The sequence below is a fragment of the Diabrotica undecimpunctata genome, chromosome 2, assembly GCF_040954645.1.
Source record: "Diabrotica undecimpunctata isolate CICGRU chromosome 2, icDiaUnde3, whole genome shotgun sequence".
Lineage (NCBI taxonomy): Eukaryota > Metazoa > Arthropoda > Insecta > Coleoptera > Chrysomelidae > Diabrotica > Diabrotica undecimpunctata.
Window position 1 is genome coordinate 89,888,609 of NC_092804.1, and position 27,167 is coordinate 89,915,775.

Sequence of the window (27,167 nt, forward strand, 5' to 3'; positions counted from 1 at the left end):
TCGTAGCCAAATCTTGTATTTATATCTTCCATAATGATTATTACATATGTTGTTTTTATTGCCAACATATTTTCAAGATCTTCATAACATTTAACTCATAAGTTCTATTGGCTTACTCTCTTAGGGCTCGTATATATTTTAATCTATATTGTCTATATTTTATATCTATATGATTAGCTTGGAGATGTAGTCAAAATTTTTATTGTTACTCGTCATCGTCTACTTTTGCTTATTAGAAGCTCTGGTATTCTTGGGAACTCCGGTATATATGAGTGAGGTATTAGCATAACTATCGCTGTCTTACAATCCCAATTACCTTTTTGCCTAATTTGAATGGCACATATGTCTTCATTTATTCTATTAGTTCTGTTATTAGTTCCTTGCCCTTGTTGTTCAGTACTGTAATATTACAGATTGCTATTATTCATTTATTTATATTTACTTTTAGTCCCGAATATTTCTTCGTACGCCGTTTTTAGTTTTGTCAAATTCCGTTAAGATAAATTAATATCTTTAATTTAATATTTCCTCGTTTTTTCTGGTATATATGGCGAAAGATGATATTACGATACATTAACCCCGATTGTCAGCAGTATTGCAGTTCAATAGCCCAGCCGATCAGCAGTTTCGACACATATTGCAGACAGGTCGTCATCAATTAATTTCATATAAATACTGTAAATTTTTATTCTAAAACCAGTTGTAATTATATTAAATAAATTGCTGTTACTCTGTTAGTTGTACCTTTAAAAGGGCCTTTTTAAAAAGTACCTTCGGGAGTGACAACCCTTAAGTGGCGCATTCAGTAGATTAGTGGGAGAGTCTACAGAAGATCCTCGTCGTTTTCAAACGTTTACCCGCTACCGAACCCAAATCCAGGGAAAACTGCAGCTATTTAACCCACGGATTCCAGGCAAATTGGCACAGAAACATATTTATGAAGAAAGCTGAAAAGAAACTTAAAGAAGAAAAGAAACTTGTACCTAAAAGGAATGCATCCAAGCATCATCCTATTACTGTAAGCAAATTTCATCTTATTTCTAATTCTAATATCAATTCACAAGTATCATCCTTTAGAATAAGCGATTCTCTTTCAACAATTTTTGAATCTAATATAGAATCTAGTGAAAATATTAAACCAGATTTACATTTAGTTGATAATAATCATATTTTTAAGTCCACAAATTTGTTTGAAATACCTTCTATAATTATTACACCAGCATCCATTTCAAATAATTCTAATATGGCACCCATTTTTGATGTTAATAAAGACCTTTCTATCGTACCAGAGTACGACGGCAATCCAAATGAACTCCACAATTTTATTGATGTTATTTCCATGCTTCTAAACCATTTCTGGGATCATACAAATCCCGAAAATTTTCAAAATCATATGCTTACCCGGGGAATTATGAACAAAATTAAAGGAAGAGCCAGAGAAATTATTTCTGTATACGGCTGTAAAGACTGGCCGTCAATAAAATCAATTTTTGTCCAAAATTTTGCAGACCAACGTAACGAAAACTCATTAACTAGAGATTTAGTCAACCTTCGGCAAGCTCCAAACGAAAACCCCCATCAATTTCATGAAAAAGTTATGAGTCTTTTAAATACCATTTCAAATCATATTGAATTACACACGGAAAACGAGGAAGTTAAAAGAAGTAAAAAAGAATTTTTCCAACAACAAGCTCTAACCACATTTTTGGCAGGCCTAAGAGAACCCCTAGGATCAACAATTCGATCCATGAGACCACCCAATCTCGCTCTTGCTATCCAATATATTCAGGAAGAAAATAACATTAGATATCTTCAAAAAATTCATAATTATTCCTTGCCATCTTCTAATAAACCATCTGCGACTTCACAAACACAGAGATCCAATTTAACTCATTCACCTGCTCCTACACGATGGCAGCCTGAGGTGCCTAAGCCCCAATGGCCACAGCCATTCTTTAGACCAAATCAAATTCCTGTGCAACAACAATCATTCAATAATAGCCCAAGAGGGACATTTCAACCCCCTAGATTCCAACAAAATCATCAACTCACTGCACAAAATTCTAGGGCTAATCAACCCAATTTTCATAAACCAGTTCCATCTCAATCATATAAGCCAACACCTATGAGCGTATCTACACGCCAAACCGGCTTTAATAGACCTCAATCTCAAAGAAACTTCCGCTTTCAACAAACAGCCAGCCCCCGATTCACCGTAGAAGAACTCTTTAATATCGAACAAGAGGAAAATAATTACGATGAAGGTATAGACAATGACACATACCCAGATTACACTTATTATGAGCAAGAAAGCCAAGAATACGAGGAAGATGTAAATTTTCAAACGTTTCAAGACGAAAAAGAAGAAACGTAGTAGAATTGCATTCCTATGCCGACAAAAGAGAGCTTCCTTACATTAAAATTCAAAATCCCCCTCTTAAACTTCTTATTGATACAGGAGCCACTAAATCTTTCCTTAATCCTGATATATTCAATAAATTCTACAAGAATAATATTAAATATGAACCATTTATCGTTACATCAATTTTTCAAAATCATTCACAGGATTATTGTGTAGAAATCCCAATTTTTCCCGAATTTAACTCCGATATTAACCTAAAATTTTATCTTTTCAAATTTCACAAGACATTTGACGGTCTTATCGGCCTCGATAATCTTAAACTTCTAAAAGCAAATCTCGATTTTACCCAAGCTACTCTTACTACAGAGCATTCTATCCTTCCTATTAATTACTACGTCACAAACAAAGCCCAATTCTATACAGTCCAGCTAGAGCCCCAATCAATTACCCAAGTCCGCTTGGCAGTAAAGGAAACATCAGGTACAATCGTCATCCCAAGACAAGAAGTCGAAGGTGCCATCCTAAGAGAAACTCTCACCATTGCCTGTAATCAACTCGCCTGGACCAAGCTAGTCAATAACACCGATGAATACATCCAAGTAGCATTAACTGATCCCATCAAAAGTCAACCCATAAATCTCGAGGAATATCATATATATACGTCAGATATCATACCTACCGAAGACAGTAATCTAAAAGATGTCGATCCTCTCCTTAGAACCGATCATCTTAATACCGAAGAAGAATCTCACCTAAGACGACTGTGCAGGAAGTTTGCAGAGATATTTCATCATCCAGACGATCCTTTAACATTTACTAACCAAATAAAGCACCATATACGAACCAAAGACGAAGTTCCAGTTTATACCAAGTCATATCGGTATCCACACATCCATAAAGAAGAAGTACGTAAGCAGATCACTTCGATGCTTGATCAAGGAATTATCAGACCGAGTCAATCACCCTGGTCATCTCCAATCTGGGTCATTCCAAAGAAACCAGATGCCTCAGGAAAAATTAAATGGAGAATAGTTGTCGACTACCGGAAGGTGAACGAGAAAACCATCGATGACCGATATCCAATTCCAAATATAACAGACATTCTGGACAAACTAGGACGCTACCAATACTTCTCAACCCTAGATTTAGCCAGCGGATTCCATTAAATTGAAATGACCGAAGAAGATATCCAGCATTTAACGTTGAAAATGGCCACTATGAATACATGAGAATGCCTTTCGGACTCAAAAATGCACCCTCAACATTCCAGAAAGTAATGGAGAACGTACTAAAAGGACTAATAGGAGAAATATGTCTGGTCTACATGGACGACATTATTGTATTTTCAACCTCTCTTCAAGAACATATGGTAAATCTTAAAAAAAAATTTGAAAGATTAAGAGAAACAAGATTTAAGATACAAGTTGACAATTGTGAATTCCTTAAGAAAGAAGTCGATTTTCTAGGTCACGTCGTAACCTGCGAGGGAATTAAACCAAACCCGACCAAGATTAAAGCCATCATAGACTATCCTGTACCAAAAACAACAAAAGAAATTCGAGGATTTTAGGATTACTTGGTTACTATAGAAAATTCATAAAGGACTTTGCCAAAATTACAAAACCACTTACCATATGTCTTAAAAAGGATGCAAACATTTAACACACCGAAGAATTCTTAAACTGTATCAAAACCTGTAAAAGCTTATTGATTAATGAACCACTTCTGCAATATCCAGACTTCACTAACTTTAACCTCACGACTGATGCAAGCAACTTCGCTATAGGAGCCATACTATCACAAGGTCCAATAGGAAATGATAAACCTATCGCCTATGCATCCAGAACTTTAAATGAAACAGAACTGAAATATTCGACTATCGAAAAGGAGATGTTAGCAATTGTGTGGGCTACTAAATACTTCCGCCCATACCTTTTCGGACGAAAATTCAAAATTTTATCTGACCATCGACCTCTACAATGGCTATTTTCACTTAAAGATCCAAACTCAAAGCTTGTCAGATGGAAATTAAAGCTGGAGGAATTTGATTACGAAGTAATATATAAAAAAAGGCAAATTCAACACCAATGCAGATGCTTTATCCCGTGTCGAAATTCACACGAAAGAATTAAACAGTGTAGACGAGAATATGGAAGAAATAATGAAACTCCTCTCAAAAGATGACGATGATATCTCCATGATTAACCACCCCAGTTCCTTATCCGATCTGGAAGAATTTCTAACCGACCCAGCCGAAGAGTCTCAAAAAACTTTGAATCCGTCAACCCCTTTAGGCGACTTAGATAAAATCATCCAAAAAAATCAAACTGCAACGTTAAACCCGAAGAAATAAAGATAATAGACGAAATCCTACATGAAGACAGCAAATAGCAAAAATCTAAAGCTCAGCCATCAAACTCCCAATACTTACAAGAAGATAACGATACAGATGTAACCAAACATTCCACGGCAGAAAATCCAATAATGGGAATTCCAATTAGCGAGAAACCACTAAATTGTTACAATAATCAAATAATTCTCAAGATAGTAAACTATAGCCCGGCGAAACCAATCATAGAGCAGTGTTTTGTAACAAAGAAGAGAATGTATGTCCAATTGGGAAAAAATGATCTTCACAACGACATTTTCCAGTTTTTCAAGAACTATATAGATCCGAAAAAGAAGTACGCCATTCTGTTTGAGAATGATGAACTCTACAAATCCCTATGCAATATTCTACGAGACACTTTTAAAAATTCCGCATTCGATCTTGTCAAATGCAACAGCCTCCTAGAAGATATAAACAGCACAGAGAGACAGAAAGGAATTATAGAGAACTACCATCAAGGGAACACTAACCACAGAGGAATTAACGAAACCGAAGCTCAAATAAGAAAACGCTACTACTGGCCTACGCTAAAGAAAGACATCGAAGAAGTTATCAACCTTTGTGATACGTGCCAAGCTAACAAGTATGACAGAAATCCAATTAAGCCGAAATTTATGGTAACCCCAACTTTAACAAAACCGTTAGAAATCATTCATATGGACACATTCCAAGCTAACGGACAAAAATTCCTTACAATAATTGATGCATTCTCGAAGTATGGCCAAGCATATCCCATAGAAGGATCCAACGCAATAAATGTCCTTAATGCCTTCATGTTATTTATAACCCACCATGGACTCCCACACATGATAATCGCAGATAGTGGAACTGAATTCAAAAACGGCCTTGTTCAGGAATTTGTCGATACACACAAAATTTCGATTCACTACACAACACCAGATAATCCACAATCGAACGGAATGATAGAACGTTTTCACTCTACAATTTTGACACACCTAAGAATACTTAGAGAAAAAAGGAAGACTCTGGGTATTAAAGAACATATGTTGTATGCTATTTTAGGATACAACAATTCCATTCATTCATCAACTAAACAAAAGCCAATCGAAATTCTAAATGGCCATATCGATCCTCAGGATCCATTTGACATCGATATTAACAGAACTCTAATAAATAACTATACACAGAGCCACAGATTAAAGACAAAAGAAATCTACAGTGAAATAAACAAAAAGCTACAAGAAACCAAACAGAAAAATATTGAAAAAATAAATCAAAAAAGACAAACACCAATAACTTATAAACCCAGCACAAAAGTTTACACTAGAAAAACAGTAAAAAGAAACAAACTTCTTCCGAGATTTTCTTCCCGCATTGTGAAAAATAATAATCCCGTAACAATAGACACTCAAGATACGTCAATACACAAAAAGAACATCAAACACCAGCCAAAGACTAACGCTAAAACTGCTTTACAGATGTACCTTAGTAGCAGCCCAACAAGTTCAAATTCAAAACCTGAAGGACAATCCAGGTATCCTCCCAGTTAAACTTGGACAAGCGAGGATACAGACCAGCACTCATGACTTCATCCACTATTTCCATCTAGAACCCATCGCAGAAGAGATTGAATCCATAGAATATCAGTATATCACCACTAACAGAGCAATAGAAAATGGACTTAGTCAACCATATTTTGACAGCCTACAAAACTTTGATAAAACTGTACAGTACCTCCTCCAAACAGCAAAAGAGAAACTAGACACAATATATCCAAAATCCAGAAGCAAAATAGGACTTATAAACGGATTGGGAAGTGTAATAAAATCTATTTCTGGTAATCTAGATCAAGAAGATGCTGAAAGATACAACGCTGCCATTAAATCACTTGAAAATAACCAACAGAACATTATTACCAACATCAATAGCCAACTCAGTCTCAATAAAAGAATAATGACAAATTTTAACCAAACAATTTCATTACTTACACACAACCAAGAAATCATAGCTGAAGAGACAAGCAAAATTAGCTTAGAGATGAACCAATTCGTTTTCGATTTTAATGATTATATGCAAGTTCGAAATATCCTAGACCAGATAAATCTAAATTTACAAACAATTATACAAATACTGGATGATCTACAAACAGCAATTACATTTGCAAGAATCAAAACTTTACACAACGGTCTCATTAAACCTGAAGAAATAAAATGGACCGTGCAAAAGATGCTTGAACACCACCCTGCATCACAGATTCCCTATATTCAAGAAGAAGACTTAACCAAATACTATGAAATCATAGACATTAATGGTTACTACACGAATCACACCCTTGTTTTCATTTTACATTTTCCTATTCTTCATTCCAAGTCGTTCACATACTTCCATTTATACTCCCTTCCAACTAATAATCACACAATAATCATTCCACCTGGTCCATACCTAGTCCACAACTCAGACCTTTTTCAATATATGGATGTACCATGCAAAAGAAGCGAATCCAAATCATTCATCTGTCCTGAGAAATTTCCACAAGAGAATGACCAGACTAATGACTGCATCATCCAAATTCTCCAGTTAATCAATGATGCTGCAAAATGCCAAAGTGTTCCCGTCACTGTCACTACAACGATCCTTCAAAAAGTATCCGATGCACACTACATTGCAGTTTTTCCAAAGGCTACGAAAGTATCTACCCATTGCACCACCACTGAAATAGAAGTACTCGAAGAGACCTATCTAATTGAGTTACCGCCAGGATGTGAACTACGAACCAATAATGAAGTTTACATGAATTCCAAAACAACAATTAAAGAAGAACCACTAACATTACCAAAAGTCAAGACCACCACTATTCTGAAGAACCACCCAATAGTCAAACCCCTAAAATTGGACAGAATTCCTTTAGACGAACTACACAAGTTATCACAGGAAGAAGAAAGGTCCATCCTTCCAACACAAATGGACCACAGCTACGTATGGACACCACCGATATATATCCTGGTAGCAATCCTTTTAATTTTTGGGTTTTCGCAAGCTACGCAAACTGAAAAAAGAAAAAGATGAGCAGAATCCAACCACAGCAGAAGACATCCCTGACCAAAGCCAAGAGTCCCCAGAAACAGTTCACAGAGTTTTGTTTATCCCTCACAAAACTTCCCCAGGGGATGGAGAAATTACGATACATTAACCCCGATTGTCAGCAGTATTGCAGTTCAATAGCCCAGCCGATCAGCAGTTTCGACACACATTGCAGACAGGTCGTCATCAATTAATTTCATATAAATACTGTAAATTTTTATTCTAAAACCAGTTGTAATTATATTAAATAAATTGCTGTTACTCTGTTAGTTGTACCTTTAAAAGGGTCTTTTTAAAAAGTACCTTCGGGAGTGACAACCCTTAAGTAGTATTACGAAAACATTCTTTTCATATTCCATCTTAACAGTAAATTCAAACATCATTTACTATATCACTCCTCAACAATAAATTTTATAATACCATCTTCCTACAGATGTCTTTTTTCACTATTTCCTAGGTCCCAAATGTTTTATAACATACAGGACCTGTTGTTAAAATCTTAACAAATACCTTAAATCTACTTAATAATAATAAAATTTAGACACATGTATAGTTGGTTGCCTATTGTTACCTACAAAATTTCATGTACTCCAGTTTACCTAAATTAATTTATAAAACAAAATGTTTCAATATTTTTCAACATAAATATAGGACAAATTCACATTAAAGACTACAACATTGATGGTTGATACTGTTATATTATTACAATTGTAATTTTTCAATTTTAAATAATGCTGGCTTCTGTCATTTTAGACAACTACCGTAAGTTGCACTGACTGATTTTTTCCGACATATGTCCTAACATGTCAATATTGTCATTTTTATCAGTTGTTATCAACAGGTCCTTGAAGACACTTTGTCTCAGAACCAAGTAACCGATGTAGAGCCATACGTTGCCATGTTACCAATTCCAACGGTAACTTAAACATCCTAATTTTTAATATTATATAATGTAACATATTTGTAAATTCATAACATTTAAAGGGTTTTCACCCATATATTTTAGTGGCTCATAGCATGTGCACTTTGTAAGTATTAACCACATTTTGCATAACCTTAGTCAACATTTTAAACCTTACGTTCTTTTTAAGTAAAGTGGTTAATTAATTTCAGGTTACACTGATGATGGAATTTACATTCCAAAAACGTTTTGTATTTGTGATATAGCTTGTTTGGGTATTTTATTTATACCTACTACTAAAAATTTTGAAATAAAAATTTTTTCAAAGAAATTAAGACAAGTATTAAAATAGCACGTGCATCACACGGGAAACCTTACTTTATAGAGTTTTTGAGGAAAAGATTATGAGAAACATGATTCAAGAATGCCCATAAACTTATTAAACTGAAAATCTATAGAGGTATGACTGCCAGAAACAAACCCCCAGTCTATCCCAGGCAGCCAATATTCAATAATACATTCCATTCGATAATCGATTCTATTCTATCGATTAGAGTCGATAATCGATTCGATATTTGATTCGATTCGGTATTTGATTCGATTAGATAATCGATTCGATAATTTCTTCAATCGAGAGTACACTTCCCGTCATATAAAACTGGTACACTTTTTTTCCCAATGTAAACCTGGGTTCAGACTGGATACAGTGGTTTGTGAATTAATTCGCTGTTGCCATCACAGATAACGGCATTGCACTAAATCTAATTAAAAAAAAAATAAAGTTATTATTAGATAGGTATTATTTTTATCGTTAACACTAAAAAACCGTATTTAATAAATTTAATAACCAGAGATAGGGTTCAGCTAATATCCAAAATATTTGAAGGATCTTTAAACCTAGATTATTGGCACAGGGAACATTGGAACGCATCTACTGTATCTAATTTTTTAGTTCAATTACCTAGCGAACACGAACTGTATTTTGTATCAATAAGTTTAGTCACAGGCCAACTACCAAAATTAATTTATTATTTATTAAATGAACGATAACATTAACAAAAACTAACATTATACTTTATCCTACGTAGATTATAAAGTGACAGATCCAATACCTCACTGTAATGTTTTATTATAATAATTTAAAGTTATGTCTAGATTGATTTTATCTATCACTATATTTGAATTGAAATATTTTCATAAATTATAATAAAACACAAATCAAGGTATGAGTACTTAATTGAGATAATGAAAAATTACAAAATTAATATGAGAATTTTTTAGGATGCATGTTTAAACAAATTTAATGTGACTGACTGATCGAGAATGCTCGATGTTTTAGTTTTTAGAATACTCAAAACTGGCGGTCTGTCACACAGTCCTGCTTTTAGCTGATTTCATATAATATTTTCGTTGAACTGGCAACAATGCCCTAGAAATTAGAATGACACATGTGACAAGATCAACTTACACAACTTGAAAAACATGAGTTTCGGTAATAAGAGTTGTACCAGTTTTTTATGACGCGAACGGTACGTATTCGAGCAATGAGAGTACATGTAAATTTTCAGGTGAGTATAACAGACAACATAAAACTGGCAACAACTTACAAATAATAAATGTTTTTAAAAAACTGTATATATTATCAATTTGCCATTATCTTTCTTTAAGAAACGTAGTTTTTTAATAGTAGAACCATCCTTTGTCATTACTTCTATTTAGGAAAACTGAATGTTTCTTTATCGTTAAACAATTCTCACAGCCACCACAAAAACAAGTAACTTAACAAATAAACTTGAATGTTTTAACAGAAACTGATTGCTTATGGCAAGATAAGTCGATATGTAAAAATTTAATTTATTCGAATAAACATGCGTAGGTGTTTACCTTTGTTGTCACTGTACACCCCGATTTTAATTTAATTCAATAGATAGGTATTACATGTGGTGGAGATGGTGTTATTATTCATTTAGGCATGCTGTCAACATGTAACACAAATTTCTATTATAGACTGCTATAAAACACGTTTTATTGTCGGTCTATTTATAAATTGGATGTAGTGAAAATATTATATGTTTTATTTTAGGAGAAGAATACCCAGTTCGAAATTCCTATTCAAATTCCAATTCAGAAACAGCCTTGCCAACAATAAAGAGGATAGTCAAATTATGTTATCTTTCCATATATACCAAATAACAGCGCAACATAAATAAACAAACTTTGTCACAGTTTTGTCAATTTAATGAATAAACACAATTACACATATTACACAAGTATATTTGTTATGAAACTCTTACTTTGTGGTTATGGAACACCCCGTTATAAACGGCAAATAAAAATGTATTTCACAAGTGTTATTTTTTATTTCCGGATTTTATAAGTTTTTAGCTCATAATTTAATCTTATTTCTTAATAAAATCAAATACAAATACTCCCAAAATAGGAATAACGTGAAAAATATAATAAATGAAAAACTTTAAATTTACAAACTTTAAATTTATTTTAAACTAAACTTCTTTTATCATTTTTCTTGCCAATTTAATAAATTCCTTCGGGTGACAAAAAATTCCTGTTTGTTTTTTTGTATCTAGTGAGCGCCTTCGTGAAAAGACGTTTGCTGTTCTTCTGTGCTCCTTCTTCCGTCGCTCTGTCTTTCGTCCTATTCCTACGTCTTCTATTTGTGTGTTGTAGATCTCTCTTCTATTTTCTCTTGGTCTGTTGGACCCGTACCGATTTCCACGATTTTCCTGTTCATTTCGTCTACTATTATTTCTGTTTTCTTGATAATATGTGTGAGTGTTATTTCTATTTTGGTTTTCTCGTTATCTGCCCTCGTTCCATTGATTTCTTTGTTCAAATTTCCTCTTCCGTTGTCATTTTCGTTTTCCCTTCTGGGAATAAATTCTCTTTTTGTGGAAGCTCTCCTAAAGTTTTGTCCTCTATCTCTATAGTCTTGATTTTCGCGTTGTCTATAATTTTTTTGCGATCTTCTTATTTTTCTTTCTCTCAGTTTTGCTTCTCGTATTTGTAGGAATTGGCATAAACTGTCGATATCTTTGTAGTTTTGTAAAGTTATGTGATCTTCTAGGGTATCTTTAAAATATCTGGCTATCAGTTCTACCAGCTGGTCGGAAGAATAATTGTATTGCAGGTGTTTTGCATTGTTGTATAATTGTAGTACGTATGTTTTTTCTGAAATACTCATTCTATCATGGTATCTCCCATTTTGTTTGTTTCTCCTAACTCTCCCAACTCTTTGTTTATTTCTAGCTGTTGTATTTTCCCCCCGAAATAACTCAAAAACTTTTGTTCGAATTTATGCCAGTTGTCAAATCCTTCTTCTTTGCTGTCAAACCATAAACTCGCCTCATCTTTAAGATGGTTCCTTACCGTTTCTTTTGCTGTTTCGAAATTACCTATGCATTGAATTTTCTTTTTTAAATCATTTATGAATATTACTGGGTGTAACATGTTTACGTACCCGCCAAATTGTATTTTTATATCACCGGAACTTTGGATGAGTATTTGTCTCTTTTCTCCCGTCTCTCGTTCTGGTCTGATATCATCAGTAGATATAGTATACAGATCTGAGCTCATCCCCTAAATCGCAACCCCCGGTCGTAAGTGCCAAACGGCTTAACGTAGGATGACGTAAGAGGGCTCGTTGGAAAGGGGATGAAAAATGGGGTTGAACGCAGTATGTGTCGTGCGCGTCGGAGCATGCTGAAAGGGCATTATTAGGTATCTTCGTTTCTATTGGTCCGATCGTGACGTACGAGGGCTCGTTGGAAAGGGGATGAACAATGGGGTTGAACGCAGTATGTGCCGTGCGCATCGGGGCATGCTGAAAGGGCATTATTAGGTATCTTCGTTTCTATTGGTCCGATCGTGACGTACGAGGGCTCGTTGGAACGGGGAGGAGACGGGGAGACAAAAAACAAAAAAGGTGGCATTGTCAAATGGGCGCTAGCACGAATCTTCGTGGCTATTGGCCTTGACGTATGGGGTATCAAATGAAAGCGTTGGTGACACAGAAGCCATGTCAACGTTCAAACATTCTTCTTTTCAGTACAGTGCCTAAGAGAACGTCGACGTAGGACGTGACATTCGACACAGAACGTAAAATGTCGCGTGACATTCGACGCAGAACGTGAAATGTCACGCGAAATGACGTGACATTCGATGCAGAACGTGACATTCGACGCAGGACGTGACATTCGACGTAGAACGTGAAATGACGTGACATTGGATGCAGAACGTGACATTTATGTTACATTCGACGCAGGACGTGACATTTATGTGACATTCGACGCAGAACGTGACATCTATGTGACAACGCAAGACGTCGCTTGACATAAAACGTGACATTCTACATAGGACATATTCAGTAGTAATATGAACCCCATCGAGTATATACATAGAGTAATAGAATTTCAAACAAAACTTGATCAGTTAAAGAAAGACATTTAATCATATAAGGATATAAAACAAATTAAAAGACAATTAGATAGCTTGCATTTTGACAACAACAACACGTGGAAACCCGAAGAGTTGAATCTACAGCAGCAGCAGCAAGACACCTGGGCCCGTAGAAAACTGCCACCAGCTACATATCCATTAAGACGTATTTAACCAACACCATGTTTGTCAGCAACAACACCATGGGTGCCAGCAGCAACAACACCAGCGAGTATATGAAAAGTGAAATAGACAATGTCTTTGCAATATCCTGTGTAATATAAGCATCTGTATTTATCTTAATTTTAAAAATTATTTTTGAAATTGTAAAGAGAAAATTCTTCATGTAATATAAGACTCGATCAATAAAGATGTTTTAAATAAAAAACAAGCGTTTAATCTCCAATATATTTATTTATACATATAAAAAAATTACAATGGTATTATGGTATAGGTAAACCAGTGACGTAGACGATCCATAGTTCTTTCGGTGCATGAAAATAATCCAGTGGCATGGTATGGGTTTGGAGTAGGACCAACGTTTCCAGTAGCACGAGGCGTACCATCAAATTTGCAAACATCAATAATAAGCGGAAAAACTCCAATCGATCGATCGTTTCCGATCCAAATATTCTGCTTTTTGTTCCCCTCGAACGTATATACAGTCAGCTGCATACAACAACTTGGTTTCTAGTATTTCATATATTTTGGATAGTTCAACTTCCCCATCAGAGTATCGAATTTCAAGCAGGTTTTTCTCTACGTATGATACAGTCTTCTTATCCTCGTTACTTAGTGCATTGAATGGTTTCTGTGGCAGAAATACGTAATGGCTTCGTTTCATGCCAATTTCAATGGTAAGTTCTTTGGGAACAAACCACCCGGCCACAACGAATCCCTGAATATCTACGAATGCTACTCTCATGATGACTGCTCGTGTACTACTGACACTTTATGCATCTAATTTAGACTTTTTACAATTTCGGTGAGAGGGAAGTACTCCATTACGCAATCATGAATTATAATGCAGTAGACTTTGGTATTTTCAGGAAAACCATTATTCGCTTCAATATCGAGTTTTATGTCAACAGGGGATGCTTTCATGCTTTCTTCTTGTTTCGAACAATCGATGACGAACAATGCGTGATTCTTGAAAGCTGAGAAATCGAGCAGTGGCCGCTTTTGTTGGGAATATATGTAGCTAGGATAGAATTCAGTATAATTGAAATAAGCCTCATTGTAGTCAGTTTTGCTAAAATCCAACTGCATTCTCTCGTTCGGCCAATATTCTCCATTTAAAGATAATCTGATACTTTGGATATCGACATTGTCAAATAAGGTGGGATCAGCTGAATTCTTGTCACGTTTGTTGGTTTGAAAGAAAACAATGACATAACGTGGTCTTTCAACTGATGTGCTAGTTTTAACGGCCCAAACTTCACGTCTAGCTCCTTTGGTAATGGCAGGTAATTCATGTAATTCCCACTTTCTAAATGGAATAACTATAGGTTGATCTTGTTGAATGGATTTCATAAGTTCCAATTTAATATCATCATTGGGAAATATATGCTTGACTCTGAGCTCAATATTAGTGATGTTAATCTTAACAGTTGTAACATGACCTTGAGTTTTTTCTTTGACAATTATGCAATCGTTGTCGTTTCGAGCTCGAACTAGTATTATTGTTTGACAGCCACACGTAATCATTGGATAATCATTGAAAATGTTGAATATATGCTTGAGAGGTATCTGTATGTTGAATGAATGATCTGCAGCATGTAGAATGGGATCCTTAGGGTAATTCCAGCCTGCCATAACCATATAATTGGAATCTTCTTGAGTGTAACATGTCATGGCACGTACAGCACTTACGATACCAGGATCCCGCACTGTTTCCATCTCCCATGCGCTTTCGCTGTACGTACACGAATCGAAAAGAAAAGCACCCACATTATTTGCTAGTTTGACTTCGCCAGTTCCGTTTATTGCGAGCGAGCCTTTAATGCATAACAAGGTTTCGCTCATTGCAAAGAACGAATCGACTTGATTAATGCTAAATTTTACAATATCATTGCTGTTGAATGATTTGATGAATGGTGCATATGTTCGATATTCAGCCTTTCGAATCGACTCATCAAATACCGGCTTACGATAAATGTCAAATATTGGAGGCATTATGGTGCTTTTTGAACGTGTTCGTTTTCCATACATTGTAGTCTTTTTTCAGTTTAAAACCAAGCGTTTGTAAAAACAATTTGTTTGCGAACGTAAGATGTTGCCGCTTAGACGGTTGCTCAACTAATGGCGTTTTTTGAGCAATAGATTGTCCTATTATTAGTCCCATCTGCTTCTTGATCTAAGTTCCAACACCAAGGTGCTATCTTCTCCTCTAAAGTTCACAGGTTGCGTATCCAGGATTTCATTGTATGACAAATTCGTAGATCGTGTGAGTCTGTTACCATCAAAGGCTCCGGTACTAATGTTGCATTCAAAGCGTATGCTAGATACTTTAATAATCCTAACAGGAAGATCTGAAGAATGTGTCTGTCCAGGATTTAATAGTGCAGGAGAAAACCCCAATATCGTACCAAGACTATCATGCTGCTTAAATGAAATTCTATATTTGCTGAAAATTTGACACTGCAACGTATTGTGGTTGGGTTTTAGACTAAATATCGTGTCCGGCGCATTGTCAGCACCCAATTTCTGTTGTTTGTATTCCTCGATATCGACAATTTCATAACATCCATCGGGGATATCAACATGTTGCAATCGGTTATTGTCATCGTAGTAATAAAACTTGCAATTTTCAATGTTTGGTATACTGTTGTAGGAATGGAAAAATCGAAGGGCTATCTCATAATCTTTTTTCGGATCCAATACGATCGGTGTGGGAGGTTGAAACGAGAATATGTAATTGGTGCTATTTACTCTCAACAACTGCGACATGATGACTGATTCAAGTCAATAAAGTACTAGGTATATATTGGAAAAACAACAACAATTTTTATTTACATATTTTTATTTGTTCTAAAGCTACACAAATGACATGATGCTTGAGAATCAGGTGGTCCATCCCAGTGAGTCCTCCAATCGGGTCTGTTGTAATGTACGAAGCAGGGAAGTAGTATCTTTAGGTTAAATTCTCCTCGATATTCTTCAGGCAATTTATGCCATATTTTTAACAATTCTGAAGGTCGTACAGTTCGTATAATATAATCTAGTGGTATTAGTTTTAGTTCTTCTTCACTGAATTCTTCAAAACATTTTTTGAGAAACATATGAGCCATAAGCAGTTCCATGCCTTTATCCATTATATAAAAACTTTAAGCATAAATGCCCACAAATGATTTGATTGTAGGTTTGATACTGATGGTTATTATAGGAAATTTTGGTATGTGTACCTAGATATTTAACAAGTTCTTTGGTCGGCTTCAAATTACCAAATGAATCGAAATACTCTACGTTGTTGTTTATCTTTCTGTATGCTACCCAATGTGTTCCGTTATGTGTGGACACATCCAAGTTTACTACTGCACATTCTCGTTGTCGAGGACCGTCTCTAGGCAGAGCGTCATTCATGAAAACTCCTCGAAAATGTGGTATTTTTAGTATTTTGGCATAATGTGCAATCTCCACATCATGTAGCGGACGATTGGGTAGCTTTATTGGAAGTTTTTTTTTTCAAATACAAGCCGAATCCACCTTTCGGTTTCTTACGTAGGTACAAACCCGACCCGATGTGTTCCATTGCCCTGTTATGGCGTATATCCTCCTCCAATTTCTTTTGGGCATTCTTTGCGTCGACTACTGTCTTCGCCACTCCTGCTGCACCCCCGCTAAAGCCCCCATAGCGGAAAGGCCCGCAAATAGAGGTATGAGGGGTAGAAAACCTCCCGATTTTAGTGGTAGCACTCGTGGAACATCAACTTCTTTACGACCACCAAGTCTTTTGATTATGGATTTTGCTATTCGTACAGCCGTCAAAGCAGTATCTGTTAACGATGCTCCTCTTTTCATGGACTTTGCAATTTTCGAGACAACATCTCGATTGAAAGAGTAACGTCCACGACGACGAGAGCATCCCATCCCCAACTTTCTTTTCGTTTTCATTCCGCCAGTTACAATTAAAGCAGCACTTTTTTCACCAATGCTAGCGTGTTTCGACTTGAAGCGCTCCCAAGCTCTATCTTCCAATTCTTTATCGGCCTTGTGGCGTTCTTCAAGAGATGAATGCTGCGAATAAGCGATATCGTGTCGCCTTCAAGCTGCGTCTAATGGATTAATTCCTGGATCTCCACGTGCAAGACGTTTTTTTAGATTTGTTCCAGGCCCACAATACTGATAACCAGGAATATGTAGTTCAACTGGAAGTTTATTAATTAGAGAGTTCACGAGACCTCCTCCTTCAACGACCAACATTGGACTGATGTCATGCAAGTGGTGACATCTACAATATATATTACCGTACTTATGAACTACACTTGCCACACGATGAAGGTCGTTCAGCAGGAGCAGACGTTACCAATTGATAATTTGGATATTGTCCAGAAAACAACCAACAGTAAACATGGTAAATTGCTACCGAATTCATTCAGAGCAATTATTTGCGGTCCAAGTGGGTGCGGCAAAACGAATGTAATGTTGTCTCTTCTATTCAATCCGAATGGCGCCAAGTTTAAAAATGTCTATGTTTATTCGAAATCCCTCTTTCAACCGAAATACCAACTACTACAAGATGTAATAGCGTAAGTTAAAGGTGTAGGATACCATTTAAAGACAACGAAGAAATTATTAGTCCCAGCGAAGCTAAACCCCATTCTGTGTTTTTATTTGACGATGTTGCATGTGATGGTCAGCAAAAGATTCGCGAGTATTATTCCATGGGTAGGCATAAAGATATCGATGCCGCTTATTTATGCCAAACATATTCAAAAATACCGAAGCAGTTAATTAGAGACAACTGTAACCTGATTGTACTATTCAAGCAAGACGAGATAAATTTGCAACATATATTTGATGAACACATATCGCCAGACATGTCATTTGATGAATTTAAAAAAAATTGTTCTGAATGTTGGTGTGATAGGTATGGTACTCTGGTAATTATAAAAGATTTTGCTCTCAATAATGGCCGATATCGCAAAGGATTTGATAAATATATAAAATTGTAAGATAATTGTTTAGTCGTTGACAAAATGTCAGATGATACGGTTGCCATTGCCCTTCGCAAGAAGAAAGTCGCCGAATTGGCTAGATCAATTCGCAAAAAATATTTGGCATTGAAATTAGGCCGAACAGAACAAGATGAGTCCCTAAATAAACTGTTTAAACCACTCTCGAAACCTCTCAAGGATATTGCACAATCATCAAAAACGTTACATCATACTATCACTAACAAGTTTGATCAAGTTAAGAAAGAAGAAGTGAAAAAGGAGGAGAATGGTGGTGATGATGATGATGTATTTCTTGATGCACCCGATCTAGCGATACCTGATGAAAACATTGTTCAAGAACCAATCGAGATTCCGATTGATGCCACAGACAAATATATCGATCAATATCCTCCAATAAGTTCACCTAGAAAGAATGCCAGATAATCGAGCTGTAAAAGTAGTCCAGAGATGGAAGCCCCAAGAAAACAGAACAAGAGGAAGGCCCCGTAAAAGATGGATAGACGACGTAGAGAGGGATCTTAAAACCATGAACATCAGGCAGTGGCGAAGGAAAGTATCCGACAGGGCAGAATGGAAGAACATTGTTAAGCAGGCCAAGACTCACAAAGGGTTGTAGCGCCATTAGAAGAAGAAGAAGATCCTCCAATAAGTTATAAGTACATAAAAGAATATTTGATAAAAGACGATAAAATTGATAAAAACTATGGTCCATTTTATGAATCTATTAGTGGTTGGATATTGGGAAAACGTCGAATAAACTTTGACAAACGCAATGGAGACATAATAATAATTCGGGAACGTGATTTAGAAGAACGTAGGTTAGGTGGTACGCCAGGTCTGTATCAACTTTTATTTTATGCCAACCCCGAACAGTATAATGATGAGGATTTACAAAAGTATAAAACACTGTTGAAAAACACAGAGATTCATCTGGATACCTTAGGACGTCTTAAAGGTTCCAGCGGAGAAAAATACCATTCTATTATTAAACCTCTATTCAGGCCATCTGATGCAGCAATGAAAAAGCATGCAACTCGATCAAAAAAAGAACTCGAACACAGAACGAAAACAACAACAAAACGATCATCGTCATCTACGACCAAAGGAACGGGATTGGATGACTCTCGTTTAACATAAAACACTGCACCCATGGAGTATATTTATTGGGATGATCCAAATGAGTTAGCTGAACGTCTTAAACTATTGGTGGCTTCGAAAGACGCCGGCAACACATCTCTCGACAACGAAATCGTAGCCATCATCAATGAACTAAAAGAAGCTAATATAATAGAGTAACTGGACATGACAACATCATTTCCACTATGAGTGTCGATAAATTCGGTCATCACTCTCGTTATAGTAGTAGTAACGCCCAAAAGGTGGCACGAGTTACTTTTCCACATACGTCTGAAGGAAATATTAATGCCGAAAATGTGAAAATTTGCAATGTCAAGGATCCATCAGACACTGGCGATGCTGCAACGAAAAAATACGTTGATGAACAAATCAATCAATGAGTTACGTAACCTGCACTATCCATTAATTCAAACACATGGTGTGATATTGCAACAAAAAACTAATGACATACAGGATTTAGCAATCGGACTAAACGATGTGAGAAAGGAGCTTCATAAAACTACAGTTCCACTTCTCGAGCAAAAATTGAAGCAAAAAACTAATGGCATACAGGATTTAGCAATCGGATTAAACGATGTGAGAAAGGAGCTTCATAAAACTACAGTTCCACTTCTCGAGCAAAAGTTACAAAAAATAATCAAAGATGGTCAGGATACACTAAAAAATGATGCAAAGAACAGTATAAATATGTTGAAAAAAATAATCCAAGATGATTTGAATACACTGAAAAAGGATATGGAGAACAATCTAAAATCTGCTGCAGAAACAGTTGCAAAGCATACGATGTATGATATAAAGATGGAACAGAGGATAAAACAAGTGGAACAATCATTTAAAAGCATAGTAGATAGCGTTCATTCATGGAATATAGACAAACTTCTTAAGGTAGTGGAATCTGCGTTAAAATAATGTCTAAAGAAAAGAAAGAGGTGGTGTATGAGTTGCATAAACCAGCACGAAAAAACTATTCTCGTCGTCGAACAATAATCAAAAGAATCGATGAGTTGTGGCAAATGGTTTTGGCTGAAATGCGTCCTTATGCACACCAAAATAAAAATTACAAACTAATACTAGTTGTAATTGATTGTTTTTCAAAATTTGTGTGGACACGTCCTCTAAAAACGAAGACTGGCGAGGAAATTACTCGGGCATTTTCGGATATTCTCGCTCATACTCGACGAGTCCCAAAAAACTTACAATCTGATCAGGGAACCGAATTTTACAACAGAAAATTTCAAAATTTAATGCAAAAACACGAAATTAATCATTACAGCACCTACACGATCAAAAAAGCTGCCATTTGTGAAAGAGTCATTAGAACGTTGAAAGTAAAGTTGTAGAAGTATTTCAGTTTACATGGATCGTACAAATGGTTAGATGCTCTACCCATAATTACCGAGGAATACTACACTACAAAACACAGTAAAACAGGATACAAACCGTCTCAGGTTAACAAATCCAACGAAAAAGCCATTTTAAACAAGAGTTATACTCATGTAAAGATTGCCGGTCCACGAAAGTTTAAAGTTGGCGACATTGTGCGTGTATCAAAGGCAAAACATTTCTTCGAAAAAGCCTACAAACCCAATTGGACTACCGAATTATTTAAAATTGCACAAGTTAAGATAACAAATCCTATAACGTATTTGCTCGAAGACATGCAAGGTGCACCGATTAGCGGCGGTTTTTACGAAGAAGAATTGCAGAAAACATCAAGCCCTGACATATGCCTGGTCGAAAAAGTACTTAAACGAAAAGGCAATAAGTTTGATCCTTTTTCAGTGTATTCAAATCATCTCGGATTATTTTTTTCAACATATTTATACTGTTCTTTGCATCATTTTTTAGTGTATTCTGACCATCTTTGATTATTTTTTGTAACTTTTGGTCGAGAAGTGGAACTGTAGTTTTGTGAAGCTCCTTTCTCACATCGTTTAATCCGATTGCTAAATCCTGTATGTCATTAGTTTTTTGCTGCAATATCACACCATGTGTTTGAATTAATGGATAGTGCAGGTTACGTAACTCATTGATTTGTTCATCAACGTATTTTTTCGTTGCAGCATCGCCAGTGTCTGATGGATCCTTGACATTGCAAATTTTCACATTTTCGGCATTAATATTTCCGTCAGACGTATGTGGAAAAGTAACTCGTGCCACCTTTTGGGCGTTACTACTACTATAACGAGAGTGATGACCGAATTTGTCGACACTCATAGTGGAAATGATGTCGTCATGTCCAGTTACTCTATTATATTAGCTTCTTTTAGTTCATTGATGATGGCTACGATTTCGTTGTCGAGAGATGTGTTGCCGGCGTCTTTCGAAGCCACCAATAGTTTAAGACGTTCAACTAACTCATTTGGATCATCCCAATAAATATACTCCATGGGTGCAGTGTTGTATGTTAAAAGAGAGTCATCCAATCCCGTTCCTTTGGTCGTAGGTGACGATGATCGTGTTGTTGTTGTTTTCGTTCTGTGTTCGAGTTCTTTTTTTGATCGAGTTGTATGCTTTTTCATTGCTGCATCAGATGGCTTGAATAGAGGTTTAATAATAGAATGGTATTTTTCTCCGCTGGAACCTTTAAGACGTCCTAAGGTATCCAGATGAATCTCTGTGTTTTTCAAAAGTGTTTTATACTTTTGTAAATCCTCATCATTATACTGTTCGGGGTTGGCATAAAATAAAAGTTGATACAGACCTGGCGTACTACCTACCCTACGTTATTCTTTTATGTACTTGTGACTTATTGGAGGATATTGATCGATATATTCGTCTGTGGCATCCATCGGAATCTCGATTGGTTCTTGAATAATGTTTTCATCAGGTATCGCTAGATCGGGTGCATCAAGAAATACATCATCATCATCACCACCATTCTCCTCCTTCTCCTCCTCCTTTTTCATTTCTTCTTTCTTAACTTGATCAAACTTGTTAGTGATAGTATGATGTAACGTTTTTGATGATTGTGCAATATCCTTGAGAGGTTTCGAGAGTGGTTTAAACAGTTTATTTAGGGACTCATCTTGTTCTGTTCGGCCTAATTTCAATGCCAAATATTTTTTGCGAATTGATCTAGCCAATTCGGCGACTTTCTTCTTGCGAAGGGCAATGGCAACCGTATCATCTGACATTTTGTCAACGACTAAACAAATATCTTACAATTTTATATATTTATCAAATCCTTTGCGATATCGGCCATTATTGAGAGCAAAATCTTTTATAATTACCAGAGTACCATACCTATCACACCAACATTCAGAACAAATTTTTTTAAATTCATCAAATGACATGTCTGGCGATACGTGTTCATCAAATATATGTTGCAAACTTATCTCGTCTTGCTTGAATAGTACAATCAGGTTACAGTTGTCTCTAATTAACTGCTTCGGTATTTTTGAATATGTTTGGCATAAATAAGCGGCATCGATATCTTTATGCCTACCCATGGAATAATACTCGCCAATCTTTTGCTGACCATCACATGCAACATCGTCAAATAAAAACACAGAGTGGGGTTTAGCTTCGCTGGGACTAATAATTTCTTCGTTGTCTTTAAATGGTATCCTACACCTTTAACTTGCGCTATTACATCTTGCAGTAGTTGGTATTTCGGTTGAAAGAGGGATTTCGAATAAACATAGACATTTTTAAACTTGGCGCCATTCGGATTGAATAGAAGAGACAACATTACATTCGTTTTGCCGCACCCACTTGGACCGCAAATAATTGCTCTGAATGAATTCGGTAGCAATTTACCATGTTTACTGTTGGTTGTTTTCTGGACAATATCCAAATTATCAATTGGTAACGTCTGCTCCTGCTGAACGACCTTCATCGTGTGGCAAGTGTAGTTCATAAGTACGGTAATATACAGTATACTCCCTTTATAACGAACACGGTTATTACGAGGTTTCGCTTATAACGAGGTACATTAGATGTCCCGTGAAATTTCTATTGAAGGGTTATAGCGAGTATATATATTCCTCGCTATAACCCTTTATAGCGAGGTAAATTTGCTTATAACGAGAGAAAATAAGATTACGTGTTTTTTACGTTTTGGTCCGGCCGTAGCTATAAATAAATACCCTTTTTAACTGCAGGCCGCCCGCAATAAACTTCTTACAATTTATGATTCTTAGTCGGAAATGTAAAATTTATGATTCATAGGTGTCATTGTATTGGGTTGACCATTCACACCTAATAATATGGGTCCTAATATACAAGATGTGGAAAGTGTTTTAAAGGTTGTCAGAAACTTTATCCAAGGACAAAACGCAAATGAAGAAGCATAAAACTGTTTCACATCTTTAGAAAATATGATAGATAGAATACTGGACAATTTAAAGCAGTCAAAAATGACAAAATAACTTTATACGCTTTATACATATTTACAGAATACAGATTTTTTGTTTTAACATATATCATTGACAGTAAAAGTAAACAACTCTTTTTTGTTTTAATGCATTTCATTGACAATAAAAGTAAACAACTTTGTTTTAAAAACGCCATTCAAACCATATTTATTAGCATCTTATATTGCTCCGAATGGCTTCACTATACAAAGTTAATGTTTTAGAAAACTACATATTCATATGTATGCACAATAATATTGTTGTTGGATATAATGAGATCCGCTTATAACGAGGTAATTAGTCTGCCATTTTAGTTCTCGTTATAGAGGGAGTCTACTGTATATTGTAGATGTCACCACTTGCATGACATCAGTCCAATGTTGGTCGTTGAAGGAGGAGGTCTCGTGAACTCTCTAATTAATAAACTTCCAGTTGAACTACATATTCCTGGTTATCAGTATTGTGGGCCTGGAACAAAACTAAAAAAACGTCTTGCACGTGGAGATCCAGGAATTAATCCATTAGACGCAGCTTGAAGGCGACACGATATCGCTTATTCGCAGCATTCATCTCTCGAAGAACGCCACAAGGCCGATAAAGAATTGGAAGATAGAGCTTGGGAGCGCTTCAAGTCGAAACACGCTAGCATTGGTGAAAAAAGTGCTGCTTTAATTGTAACTGGCGGAATGAAAACGAAAAGAAAGTTGGGGATGGGATGCTCTCGTCGTCGTGGACGTTACTCTTTCAATCGAGATGTTGTCTCGAAAATTGCAAAGTCCATGAAAAGAGGAGCATCGTTAACAGATACTGCTTTGACGGCTGTACGAATAGCAAAATCCATAATCAAAAGACTTGGTGATCGCAAAGAAGTTGATGTTCCACGAGTGCTACCACTAAAATCGGGAGGTTTTCTACCCCTCATACCTCTATTTGCGGGCCTTTCCGCTATGGGGGCTTTAGCGGGGGTGCAGCAGGAGTGGCGAAGACAGTAGTCGACGCAAAGAATGCCCAAAAGAAATTGGAGGAGGATATACGCCATAACAGGGCAATGGAACACATCGGGTCGGGTTTGTACCTACGTAAGAAACCGAAAGGTGGATTCGGCTTGTATTTGAAAAAAAAAAACTTCCAATAAAGCTACCCAATCGTCCGCTACATGATGTGGAGATTTCACATTATGCCAAAATACTAAAAATACCACATTTTCGAGGAGTTTTCATGAATGACGCTCTGCCTAGAGACGGTCCTCGACAACGAGAATGTGCAGTAGTAAACTTGGATGTGTCCACACATAACGGAACACATTGGGTAGCATACAGAAAGATAAACAACAACGTAGAGTATTTCGATTCATTTGGTAATTTGAAGCCGACCAAAGAACTTGTTAAATATCTAGGGACACATACCAAAATTTCCTATAATAACCATCAGTATCAAACCTACAATCAAATCATTTGTGGGCATTTATGCTTAGTTTTTATATAATGGATAAAGGCATGGAACTGCTTATGGCACATATGTTTCTCAAAAAATGTTTTGAAGAATTCAGTGAAGAAGAACTAAAACTAATACCGCTAGATAATATTATACGAACTGTACGACCTACAGAATTGTTAAAAATATGGCATAAATTGCCTAAAGAATATCGAGGAGAATTTAACCTGAAAATACTACTTCCCTGCTTCGTACATTACAACAGACCGGATTGGAGGACTCACTGGGATGGACCACCTGATTCTCAAGCATCATGTCATTTGTGTAGACTAGCTTTAGAACAAATAAAAATATGTAAATAAAAATTGTTGCTGTTTTTCCAATATATACCTAGTACTCTATTGACTTGAATCAGTCATCATGTCGCAGTTGTTTAGTGTAAATAGCACCAATTCCATTTCTACAACAGTATACCAAACATTGAAAATTGCAAGTTTTATTACTACGATGACGATAACGGATTGCAACATTTTGATATCCCCGATGGATGTTATGAAATTGTCGATATCGAGGAATACATACAAAAGAAATTGGGTGCTGACAATGCGCCGGACACGATATTCACTCTAAAACCGAACAACAATACGTTGCAGTGTCAAATTTTCAGCAAATATAGAATTTCATTTAAGCAGCATGATAGTCTTGGTACGATATTGGGGTTTTCTCCTGCACTATTAAATCCTGGACAGACACATTCTTCAGATCTTCCTGTTAGGATTATTAAAATATCTAGCATACGCTTTGAATGCAACATTAGTACCGGAGCCTTTGATGGTAACAGACCTGCTCACACGATCTACGAATTTGTCATACAATCAAATCCTGGATACGCAATTGACGAAACTCCACACAATTTGTTGTATTTACCTGTTGTGCCACAGCGTGAAATTACCAATATCACTGTGTTGGCTGTCGATCAAGAAGGACGACCTGTGAACTTTAGAGGAGAAGATAGCACCTTGGTGTTGGAACTTAGATCGAGAAGCAGATGGGACTAATAATAGGACAATCTATTGCTCAAAGAAAGCCATTAGTTGAGCAACCGTCTAAGCGGCAACATCTTACGTTCGCAAACAAATTGTTTTTACAAACGCTTGGTTTTAAACTGAAAAAATGACTACAATTTATGGAAAACGAGCACGTTCAAACGGCACCATAATGCCTCCAATATTTGACATTTATCGTAAGCCGGTATTTGATGAGTCGATTCGAAAGGCTGAATATGGAACATATGCACCATTCATCAAATCATTCAACTGCAATGATATTGTAGAATTTAGCATTAATCAAGTCAATTCGTTCTTTGCAATGAGCGAAACCTTTTTATGCATTAAAGGCTCGCTCGCAATAAACGGAACTGGCGAATTCAAACTAGCAAATAATGTGGGTGCTTTTCTTTTCGATTCGTGTACGTACAGCGAAAGCGCAAGGGAGATGGAAACAGTGCGGGATCCTGGTATCGTAAGTGCTGTACGTGCCATGACATGTTACACTCAAGAAGATTCCAATTATATGGTTATGGCAGGCTGGAATTACCCTAAGGATCCCATTCTACATGCTGCAGATCATTCATTCAACATACAGATACCTCTCAAGCATATATTCAACATTTTCAATGATTATCCAATGATTACGTGTGGCCGTCAAACAATAAGACTAGTTCGAGCTCGAAAAGACAACGTTTGCATAATTGTCAAAGAAAAAACTCAAGGTCATGTTACAACTGTTAAGATTAACATCACTAACATTGAGCTCAGAGTCAAGCATATATTTCCCAATGATGATATTAAATTGGAACTTATGAAATCCATTCAACAAGATCAACCTATAGTTATTCCATTTAGAAAGTGGG

General features: G+C 36.2%; 1 protein-coding gene across 3 annotated transcripts in view; it reads left to right on the top strand.

Moving 5' to 3' along the window:
• Nucleotides 1-27,167, top strand: part of LOC140434724 (uncharacterized) — an 814,516-nt gene that overhangs the window by 784,154 nt on the left and 3,195 nt on the right. For 2 of the 3 annotated variants that reach the window (XM_072523198.1, XM_072523195.1), the window contains one exon: nucleotides 10,778-11,042. The exons of the other annotated variant lie outside the window; for it this stretch is intronic. In XM_072523198.1, coding sequence (XP_072379299.1) covers nucleotides 10,778-10,887 — 110 coding nt within the window. In that variant the 3' untranslated portion in view covers nucleotides 10,888-11,042. Of the gene's footprint in view, nucleotides 1-10,777; nucleotides 11,043-27,167 lie in introns of those variants that run through there. 3 annotated transcript variants of the gene reach the window in all.